The 11,827-nt window shown below is 37.2% G+C and overlaps 1 protein-coding gene across 2 annotated transcripts; it reads right to left on the bottom strand.

The window, feature by feature from the left end:
• Nucleotides 1-1,045: 1,045 nt before the first annotated feature.
• SESN2 (sestrin 2) lies at nt 1,046-10,544 on the bottom strand. Of its 2 annotated transcripts, none has more exons than XM_072421256.1 (9): nt 10,295-10,544; nt 7,822-8,025; nt 7,063-7,245; nt 4,998-5,171; nt 4,490-4,631; nt 4,245-4,363; nt 3,565-3,755; nt 3,330-3,474; nt 1,046-2,618 (listed from the first exon to the last, which is right to left on the bottom strand). In XM_072421256.1, the coding sequence occupies exons 2-9, from the start codon at nt 7,927-7,929 to the stop codon at nt 2,532-2,534; spliced, it is 1,149 nt and encodes a 382-aa protein (XP_072277357.1). In that variant the 5' UTR covers nt 7,930-8,025; nt 10,295-10,544; the 3' UTR covers nt 1,046-2,531. The 2 variants fall into 2 exon arrangements, with proteins under 2 accessions (XP_072277357.1, XP_072277356.1); XM_072421255.1 differs by having other exon boundaries at nt 4,245-4,366.
• Between the last annotated feature and the right edge of the window lie 1,283 nt (nt 10,545-11,827).

The raw sequence follows: 11,827 nt of genomic DNA on the forward strand, positions 1-11,827 counted from the left end.
ATAAGCATAATTTTTTTCTGTACAAGTCCATCCGATTTTTAGGGCATGCCTTGAAACTTGGAACTTAAAAGTTGTTTACATTATCAAAATATCTCAAATTTTATTTGAATTTGTTGTCCATATTTAGTTGTTTCACTACAATATTCAGGAGTGTGTGCATCCTTATTGCACTTAGAGTGGTTTTCTCTTTTTTGCTTATTATGAAAATCTGGTGTAGTGGAAAAAATCTGGATACACAATCTGACTGGTTTAATACATTTAGTTAGATATTTTATATTTTAGATAAAAAGCCAATATAGTGCTTCAAAGAAAAGCTATAGTCTTTTCAAAGAGCTTTAGATTGTAGACTGCTCTCAGCATATAAGCATCTTAACTGTAGCAAGAACTAAAGGCTGAAAAAAGGGGAAAAATTCAATGGTCTTCATACACAGCAAATCTAGCAAAGAGTTCCAACTGCTTAGGAAACTAGAACAAGTGAAGAATGCTGGAGTGGGTTATATATATATATATATATATATATATATATATTCCAGTAACCTATGGTTCATGATTCCAGTGTCCCTCAATGAACAATAAAGAAATTACACATCTGTTTATAGTGTTGGATATGCTTAGGAACCTAGATGATGGTGTATCCTACCATTGCTGGTCCAAAAAAATATAATTGTAGAACCATTTGCCACACAGCTTGAGTGGAAGAAAAGTTAAAGAAACAGCTGTAAGAAATGTACTTTCCTATTTGCATGGTCAAGGCCAATTACTTTTTTTTTTCTAAGTCCAAGGACTGATCATTTCCAACCTTCCAGCGCTGCCTTTGGCACAAAAAATCTGTAAAGAGCTTTTCCCACATACAGTCTTTGTTAAATAGTGTTATGCATCACTTAACCATGAACATGGGATTTCTTGAGGCCAAGAGAACTGCAGGGGACAGTTCAGAAATAAGGTTTTTGGTGGGCATTTACACATGCAAGACAGCCCTATACAAGGTAATATGTATTTTGGGCAGAATATAAATACTTAAAAAAACAAAAACAAAAAACAAACATTGATTATAATGAAAAGCTTTATTCCACGCATTTAAACAAAACAATTAACCTGTAACAAGATTTTAGAAATAAAGATTAAAAAACAGACAAGGGTAATAAGTTACAAGGTCAATCACCCCTACTTTTACCCTTTAACATATACAATCAGCAGTTCTAGAAAACAGAGAAACATTCACAGTATAAAAAGATCCACGTGTGCTGAAAAGGTGCCTTTGAATGAGAGGTAGATTACAGGAGTAATTTGGCCATGTAATTCAGAAAATACTGTACTTAATAGGGCGATTGAGAAAGATACAAGTGACCAAGTCCCAAATGTAATACACATTACTTTTTACTTTGAATGCTGTTTAAAAAGGGTTACATTTTCAATGCTCTCCCTATTTAGTCAAGGGGCTAAACCTAATGTTTATGAAAAACAGTAAAGCTCTCTGAATGCTAGTTTTATAAAATTGAAACTTACTGAACAGGATAGGATTTCTAAACACCCTCTAGAGATCAGGTAAATGGAAAACACTCCTGTTTTGCCATCCATAAGCTTCACGCCCTCAAACATCTGGAAGCTTTGACAAACAACATGTGCACTGTATGTTCTCAGCTGTGCAGGCCTTTTCTATAACATGCACAAACCAACTTTCACCATCAAGTAAACAAGAGTTCAATGAACGATTCAGGGTTTCTCTGCAAGCTGCCAGATGTTTGAAGGTCTGAAAGTCTTGCATCCATATAGCTGCAGCCTAATCCACTACAATGAAATATTACAGATGGGATCTATCCTCTGTGCAAAATAGCAAGCCTTAATGACAAAGTATTCAAATGCAATATTTAACCTGTGCTAATACAAATGGTAAATGGCTTCACCAAAAAGGCATGCACACCTTTTTAGAATGTGCAAATATTTACTGCAATCACAAAGACCACACAGTCTTTAATCAAGTAGTGTAAACACAAACATTAAAGCTTAAAGCCTAAAGAAAAATACATTCCTCGGGAATGCATGTTCCTTTCACGTGCTTGAGTACTGGTGCATTTACTATGTTCAATTTTTTTTCTGCTCAGAAAAAACGACAGTTATCAAACTATGAAGTCACATTTTCTACATCCAGGCTGTTCCAAATCTTGTTCTGCAGCTTTTTTACAGAACAAGTTTAGATACAAAAGAATAGTTTATAAAAAAGAAAACATGTGCAAGGGGAGGGATTCGCAGTGTTTTGACATTGGGAAATACTGACTGAAAGACGAATGAACAGTAACTACGTAAACAAAGATATAGCTGCGGAAATTAGAAAATCTATTCAGGAGGTGATCAGTACCATACTGACTAGCACAGTGTTTATACTATAAGGTGAACAGTGCTTGCAGCATAGAATAGGAGTGCACCCTTATATTTTGCAGAGTTCTGTTTTTCAAAGTGTGCAAATATGCATGAAAAATGCAGCAATGAAGGAGCGGTCAGGTCTGTGTGATGCAACCCTTTCAACCACAGGTTCACGTCATATAGCGGGTGATTGCTCTGAGACCATACAGCAGTGCAGCTTGTAATCTGGCTTCTAGGAGTAATAAATTCAAATGCACCTATAGAAGAAGGTCAAGAGGAGATTAGTACTTGCACACATAACTCAAGGTATTTACAATTTTAGCAGACATAATAAACAAAAAACCCTCCACAATCAATCACTCCATGTAGCACCCACTTGTTCAAAAATCTATTTGTATTATAATGGTGGAATTAATTATATTTGAATGTGAAGGGACTTTGCAATATATGTTAAACTGGATTTGCTAATATGATTATTGTGAATGAATATTGATTGCAGCAAAATACATGGTTTCAGTTTTAATTATATGGTAAACCAATCCAAGTTAAAATAAAAAAAAAAATAGAATGAACATTCTGTCAAGTGACAGAAAAGCATGAAAGATGGACCTGATGAAGTTTCCATTGATCAATAGTTACAGTGTTTGACTAGCTTTAATAGGTTACTTATATTTTTGTAACACAAGGGTAGCATCTTGCGAAAACAATTAATGACAATATCACTAGCCTCAGCAGACATTCCAAAGGGCTGCAGCACCAATACAGTTTTCGGAATGGAAAAGTGTTTGTTGAGCATTGTTATATCTAATATGGTTAGTTATATTTTTATCAGGAATTTACCTACAAGCCTAAATGGGTTTTCAAAAAAAAAAAAAAAAAAAAAGTCTAAATTCAAGGAACCAAACTTTTGCACCACAATAAAATTGAAATATTCTTTCATTTTAAAAATTTAAGGTCCTGTAATGTACCTTCTCTGAGTATTTGAACTGCCTCCAGAAGTCGTTATATAATTGCCGGGTCACTCTCTCTGGATGACATGTCACAGTTTTCATGTACACCTTTAGGCTTCTCTCCAGCAGTTGATTCACCTCACCATAATCATAATCATCATATCTATCAAGAGTAAAACAAACAAATGGTAAGGACCATACAAGTCATACATGGACTAAGCAGTATGCAACCATTTCCCTTTGTTGATCTTACCGGATTCCATAAATGCACTGGATATAATTCCAAATAGCTCTACGTAGTTTGAATGTATCCACTCCCTGATGTGAGGCAATTGTGTGATATGTCAAGTTGTAAGCTACTTGAAATTTGTCATCTAGAAGTTGCCCCACTTCCGGGGACAACCTATGTAGCAGAGAATAACCATGATCTTCCCATGTATAGTCCTATAAGAAAAGGAAGACACTAATTAGGCATCTATATAAACCAGGACAAACCTTATGTTTAGTCAAAATGTATTATAGCCTAATCATGTAATAGATGTTTATCCCACCATCCCATTGCTCTTCCCTTTTTACAACCAAGCATATTATTGTTTGGGGTCTTAGGATGCTCAAAAGTTTACCAATTTTTTAACCCCCAAGAACCATTGTTCTACCTCCAACTAATCTGACAGTCCCCCACTTTCAACATTTGACTAGGCTGATAAAAATCTAGCCAGGCTGTCCACATCTTGGAGTTTTGTAGTCTTGAAGATGTGACATATTAGCTTTAAAAAAAAAAAAAAAAAAAAAAAGATTTGCCTTTAAGGTGAACCTGTCACATACCTCAACAATTTAAAAGAGGAAAACTTAATTTCAATGTCCTAACACTGAAACCTAATTTCTAGGTTCTCTACTAATCTTTCATTTCAGTTACTCAAAAACAATACTTACATGAGCACGAAATGTGGGAGGAGCTTGTTCACCTCTCCTGCTAAAATCAATATAGCCAAAATCAGGATCATCCAAGAAGCAGAGAACGCCAGGAGAGCAATTTGACTGAACCATTTGAGCTGCTGAGGACAAGAAATTGATTAGATGTACATGTATATCTAAAGGTAACCCCCCACCATCACACTGATTACAAAACTAATGTAAATGCATTATAAGCTATTAGAAAAAAAAAAAAAAAAAAGTACCATTAGATGTCACCATAAGGCATGCAGTCTTCTCCCTCTCAAATCTTGTCTCCATTTCCTCCTGACTGGTCTCTTGCTCCTCTTCATCCAGTTTTTTAATTTCAGCTAATAGACGCTCTGCTTCTTGTGGTGTGTTTGACCCCTGCAGGTAAGCGCACAATATAACAATTGAAATACTATAAAGTACAACAAATCTTAAATTCCAGTTTTTATGAATATTCTCAAACGCATTTGGTTCAGTTTAAAAAACTTGGATTAAAACTTCAGTCTGTTAACTATTCATAACAACATAAAAGGTAAAAATTAACTAAAGGGGTCAGTGTTACCCAACATTTCATAAAAATTTGCTGCATAAATATAATTCAAGTATCCAACAATTTGAACAAAATATCCAATAAAACCCTGCAACTATTCAATTCATTTTGAATACTCCAACATACAGTATTTGACAATGCACATAAATAGCAGCACACTTAAAACTATAAAAAAGGGGATTCTTTTATCATACCTCACTCATGGCAACATCAGGAGAAGGAGGCCGCTCGATATTTTGTCCCTCTGGAGGGTAGATGCCACATCCCAGAATAAATGAAGAAAGTGCATGGAAGTGTGTAAGCAGGACAAGAGCTTGGATAAGCTCTGCAAGAGACCAAAAGTTTCCTCCTCGGGAGCTCACAAGAAACTACAAGAAAGAATACGTCAAACATTTAACACATCCATAAGAATACAAAGTCTAGCCATCTTCTAATTAGGAACTGCTGGTTATAAGTTTTATGTACTTATAGAAGTCCCCAGGCTAAGCAACACAGTAAATAAAAGCCAGTAGGCACTGTAAACACAGAAATTAGGATATTTAAGAGCTTCTTCTTCCAGTTTCTTAGAAGTTGAAAAGCTAAACCAGTTTATGCCCAGCTGTCCTGGTGTGCCGTGTTAACACATTGGTGAGTGCTATGAAAGTAATGGATCAAAAAAAGTCTTACATTTCAGCTACAGGCCTATTTGACAATTATATTTGAGAAAATCAAGCACAATTCAACACTTAGCAAAGAAAGTCCCTGGCACAGACACTTTCAAGCGAGCCAGCAAAAAAAACTAGCTAAATTGCTTCAATTACTCGAGTTATAAAAACCAGTTTGTTTTCTTAAATATTTTTTTTAATTCATTTTTAACAGAAAAGACAGAACACAAAATACAGAAACCATTCTTACGGAACAATTAGCACATAAAACCGAAATAGTCCAGGGGTTAATATGTAGATAGTACGTAATGCCTAAACAATTCTTTTAGCATAAACTGGCATAGAGACTAGACATCTGGTGTCTTACCACAGAATAAAGAGAACATGCAAACTACCAGCAAACTGGGTATATGACATATTTGTTTCAAAAGAAATTGGCACCCTTAGGGTGGCGGGAAAAAGTGAACCATCTATCACAAAACCAACAAAGGCAAGCCCAGCTAGGTAGGGATAAAGAGGAGGTAGATATATGGAGTAGGGTTGTGTTTAATTGAAGTGTGTACGCCCCCCTAACACCAATGTAAACTCGTCTCCCACTAGGTAAGATAAGTATGAAATTGAGGAAAACTTTTTAAAACAATCCCATGCCATCTAGGTTAATTTAAACTGTTCCCATCTATAATCATTCTCTGCAACTAGTTATTCCATATGACGGATTTTCTCAAGCTCCGTTAGCCAGCCTTTAAAAGACTGGGCCACTGTCTACTTCCAATACCTAGGAATAGGCACCCTGGCAGCAGTGAGAAAGTGGCAAAGTACACTTTGGTAGATTTGACCGAACCATAGGAGAGTCACCTTAGGGCTATTGGTAACTGGCAACATTGGAGCCCATATAAACATTATACAGCTGAATAATTGTTTCCCAGAAACAGCAAATAGGCGGGCATTCCCACCACACATGCATCATGGGGCATTTTTGGGAAAGGCAATGTCAACATCTATCAGAGGTTGTCTTGTAAGTAGTCTCCTGTGCTCTACAGGTAAGGGTAAGTTTATACATAAAAGTAAAGAATTTCTCCCACTCTTCCGCCGTCACTGGTATACCCAAATCAGATTCCCAGTATTGGAGAATATATATATATATATATATATATATATCTCTATCTATATCCTGATGATATAATAGAGAAATAACACGAGTAGGATGATCAGGCAACCTCAACAATGCCTCCAGACCCCTGTAGCGCAGGTAGGTCCGAAAATGAAGAGACATATGAGGGTATTTGCCTATATGCAAACCAAGAGGACATCCTGCTTTTAAACTGAGAATGAAGGGAAGACACGGCCATTATAAAGTACACCCTCAAGATAACGTCAAAAAAACCCTGTTTTTTATTGTACACACTTGAAACCACTACACGTGGATAAAAACGCCATCAAGTAATAATGGTGTCCCTAAAAACCAACTCTCCCAGATTCCCCTCTGCCTTCTTAAAGGTACAGCAACACACCAGATCACTTTTAGAGTGATTCAAAAAACACAAAAACAGTAATGATTGACAACTTTGCACGTTATCTAAGTTTCTTTTATATCCTAAAATAGCTGTGGTCTTACCTCAATGTGTTCTTTGGTTATAAGCCATGGCCTATGAGCAAGGATCTTGTTCAAATCATTAAGTCTGCGCAGTTTGATGGGTGCAGAATCAAGGCCTTCCAACCAACGTGGATCCCCGCCAACTTGAAGGAAGAAGGTTGAATGCAGTGAAACCAAGTAGACACAATTATGGCGAGCAGCCGCCTAAAATAAAATGAAAAGGAAATGAGGTAAACCTAAACCTGTTTTGACGATAGCCTTCACATGTGCTAATACTTGCTCCCCCATTCTCAGGAAAAAAGGGCGACATACTCAGTAGTTCTGAGTATAGGGAACCATCACCCGCTCCCCTTTATCACACCAGGACTGAAGTTTGGCTAATCAAACAGCAATGTTTCCAACCTTGTGTAGACTTCTAGATAAACACATTGGTTAGTCTTTGGGGACAAAAACCAAACTGCATACCAAACCACACAGTTCAGTGCAAACTGAGGACCAAAGTTAGGGACGCTTAGTGGAATACTGAAATAAAGGTAATGCTGGTGTGTCAATGGGTTGGTCATTGAGGGAAGTGTGACTGAGCCACCTCCCAATTCCATGTTTTTTGTCTTCACTATAATTATGGAACCAAGTATTACAAACATTAAAGACATGTCCATGTCATAACGCTAGAAGGTACAAGACGGTTAAGATTAAATAAAATAATGTCCTGCTAGCTATTGGCAACATAAAAACTTACTCCAAAAATGGCAGTACAAAGACAATTCACTTGTTACTTACCATTATGGCAACATAGTGTCTCTCTGGTAGGGACAGCGCTCCATCCATACGCAAAAGCTGATGCTGAGTCTTCCAGAAGACTTTTAGGTACTCAGGGTGAAGGCTCATGACTGCAGCAATGTTGTCACTTATAGCTGGTCCTGGTAGCTGTGTCACAGGTATATAAGCGCTGGGTCCCCTCTGTCTAATCAACTCTCCTTGATCCTGTTAAAACAGACTTTGTTTAGAACTTGATCGAGAAACCCAGTCTAATTATGACCGATAACACTGCACGTGTGCTTGCATGCTGCTTTGTGTAACATCAACTATTACATCAAAATTTCATCATTCATATACTGCCCTAGGCAGAAAAAACACCATACAAAAGGAACGCAGAAGAACATCCTGATCAGCTACATCAGCATAGGCACATTGAGTACACTTTTTTATCTCCTAATGAATACCACATGTGACTGGTTAATACATTCAATCAAGACTTTGGTCTCAAAATTTCACTTCATCAGAGGCTCAGCAGTTAAAAATAATCTATTAACTTACATCAGTGTTTGCCTAACAGTTAACAGATCACCCCCCACCCTCGTAAAAACAAGGACCATTATTGAGACTAGAATACATGAAATATTTGTAACATTCTGAAGAAATGACCTTCTGGGGATCAGAGCTAAACACACATCTCTATGTGAACAGAATATACAGTATACTAGTGTCATCTGAGGAAGAACAAAGGAAATGTCCATAATGAAGAGAAGCCTGGGCAAAATAAAGGGGTCTCCCTAGGAAAAAAAGGAATAGATCTTGTAGAACTCTAAAAAACACACTTGTCCTTTTATTGTCACCAAGAGGGGCAATAGAAAACTTTTTAATAGGTAGGCAGACCACAACAATTCTTGACAGGTTCTATCAAATTTGTAGCTTTGAAAACAATGTCCCAAGTCGTAGAGTCTCGCAAACTATAAGACTACTTCTAAAAATGTAGGACAGGTTAGTGGGTTATGTTATTGCTCCAATTCGGTTTTCGGTCTGTCAAGATGACCACTAAATACCGTAAATAAAAATGTAAAATAATTTAGAATGGGAATTCCCATGCTTTTTCCACAAGCCGCTTGAGACAGAAAACAAAAGATGTTTTCCCATAGTAAGAAAAAAAAACTAAACTGGATTTTATAAAAAAAAAAAAAAAAAAAAAAAAAAAAAAAATATGTATTCAGCACATTAAGCCATCAGTAAATGTATTTAAATGCAGGGAGTATGCACTGGCAAAGCACAGCCATGTGCATTTCCTATACAACAGGGCTGAAGCCTAGAGAATAAGCAGAACAAGAAGCCAATCTATGTGTGCTGAAAAAGCATGCGGACAGAATGGGAGGAGACAGATGAGCTCATCCCTGTGCTGTTTATCTTTTCATTGTACAGTGCAGGACAAAAGCAGTCAAAGATGACCTAAAGGAGTGGGCTTAATGCCGCTAGCCAGACTGAGGACATCTTAAGGCAAGAAAAGGTACTGCAGGAGAAGTCTCCGGAATGATGGTGAGCGATACAGCATTACCTGGCTACTTTTAGCTTTTCATTGGTTGGAGTAATACACCATTATCGGATACCAAAAATGTTTTGACTTTCATGGATAATAAAAGATTTCCATACACTTGTAGAATTCTTGCAGCACCTGTATGGTTAGATTTTTGGAAACCCCTTAACTGTTTTTTTTCATCCAATGTTCCTTCAGAGATTGCTAGGGGCACAAGGAGCAGTTTGAGCCTCGGATTGGTTTAAATGATCTTTTTGGCTGTGAGCATGACATTCTTTCCACTGACCATCACACTAATGAACTGTGAGCTGTGAATATAAAATGATAGCAAATGTTCCCTAAGACAAGAAACACTGCCTAAACTATTAATCATTAGGCTTACATAGCATCAGAGGTGAAAACTCTGGAGAGATCCCATTGATAAATGAATATATGAATGCTGGACAGCGATGACAGTCCATGATCCCATCTATGCACCAAAAATATCGTGCTGATGTAACATTGCAGCAGAGTTACATGGAGAAAGCAGGAAAATGATGAAAAGTAAAAAGGTATTGCAAGGAGCTTACACAGGTCACGTGAGCAGGATAAGAAGCCGGGAGAGCGCTCCACTAGGCACGACCTATGAAATAAAGCGCACCAGTCCTCATATTACACTGAGGTGTACGTGCGAGGGTTGTATGAAGAGTATGGGCCAGTCCATAATAGCAGAATGGTGGGGAATACACCGGCAATACACGGCTGCACACACAATATTCATTCTGGACATAATCTCTACACAAGCAGATTCAACAGTACAAAGTACAGTACAACAATGCAACCAATCAGATTCCAGCTTAGTGAACTGGTAACAGAGAGACGAAACGTCATTGGTTGCTTCAGAATTATAAACTCAACCTTACTGGATAAATCTTTATTCGTGTTAAAAGTGCAAAATGTAGCACTTACCTTTATAATCCCGCGGGCACAACATGACTGGCATCCAGGATAGCAGTCTTCCCTGACCCTCGGGCAGGTACAGTGATTGCCTCCCACCCTAACGGGAGCGACAGGGCAAATGGCTTCCAGGGTTGCGGTAGTGCGGGGTGCCTCAGCTTTGAAGGTGCATAGGACGGTCGTATAGAGACCGGTAGAACAAGCTGTCCGCTACAAGTCTTCAGTCATCTATACCTTCTACCAACTTGGAACTCTGCCCTTATTCAGCTCCTCCCGCCGCCTTATTTATAGCCTCGACAGACTGACCGGGGCTTAACTTCTTCTCCACCAATCACAAGCCGGCAAGTGTTCTCAAAGGCTCTCGGGAAATGTAGTTTTCCCTACAGCTGTTGCAATGTAAGAAGTAAACAAGTATTGTAGGATTCGAGGATTATTTGCTGCAGCTTCCCCCAACACAATTCCAAGGTTGCTGCATTCAGAGTTCATATTACTTCTCTTACATAGGATTCAGTGTGCAAGCATTCCGTAATGAATAATTTTTTGGACTATTCATTCATTCATTAATTTATATTAAGGCTCAAATAAAATGCAAATAGAGACTTGTTTATATCAATGGGTACTTGTCAGTTTTCAGACAGAAATATTTTTCAAAGATTTGAAAAGGATAGTGGCTTGTGATCACTGCAGATATGGGCAAATAAATACAAAAAATAAGAACTGAAAAATAATTACATTGTTTATTAAAGTGTGAATTAAATAATAGGTACTTGTACATAAGCTATTTGTGGGGACATTTACTATAAAGCTGATGGTTTTATATAAAGATAGATAGAATTTATTAATTAAAATTATCCAGGATTTATATAGCACCGGCATATTATGCAGTGTTTTACAAAGTCCATAGTCATGTCACTAGCTGTCCCCCAAAGTCCTTAAGTGGACGGTCAGGTTTTATTAAAAAGTCTAATAAAAGTCTATTAAAAACCTGTGGATGGGGAATTTATTAATAAAGCTGAAATCTCGTACAAAATCTATTGCTTGTATTAGGTTTAACTCACAAAGCCAACACATCCCTATCTTAAAAACAAAATCAAATGTTATTTTCATCCATGTCTAATATTTGTTATCTATGTGCTAACACTTTAAAAAGTTACTTTTTTGTCTATTCCCTAAAGAAGAGTGGCAAGATTTTGTAATACTATTGAATATTCAAAGCACCAAGGCTTGAGTTATGTGTAACCCCTTGTGCACTAATATCTAAAAAAAAAAACAAACTGTGACTATCCATTAAGTACTTGTTCATACGGAAGGTATGCGGTTAATTACTGTGCAGCTGTCTATTGTGCATTAATCTTTGCTAGCATTGGCTTACCCATCCCTTTAAATTTCCATTTAATTCATAAATATAAGAACTGCATTCAACAAGCACATAATAATGGACCTCTTGATAGACTCAACCCATTTATGTTCTCCCTAAATATTTATTGGGATAAAAACCCATTTTTCCATAGTCAGATGTACTGCCATGACCACAATCTATTGCAC

Source organism: Pyxicephalus adspersus, chromosome 1 (assembly GCF_032062135.1).
Source record: "Pyxicephalus adspersus chromosome 1, UCB_Pads_2.0, whole genome shotgun sequence".
Lineage (NCBI taxonomy): Eukaryota > Metazoa > Chordata > Amphibia > Anura > Pyxicephalidae > Pyxicephalus > Pyxicephalus adspersus.

Bases quoted from the DNA above. Each gene is read 5' to 3' on its own strand.
- SESN2 (XM_072421255.1), bottom strand. From the start codon at position 7,929: ATGAGCCTTCACCCTGAGTACCTAAAAGTCTTCTGGAAGACTCAGCAT. The intron at 4,367-4,489 runs GTACTTTTTTTT...TCTTGTCCTCAG, and splicing joins CCTTATGGTGACATCTAATG to CAGCTCAAATGGTTCAGTCA. The intron at 3,756-4,244 runs GTAAGTATTGTT...CTTTTCTTATAG, and splicing joins CTCCCACATTTCGTGCTCAT to GACTATACATGGGAAGATCA.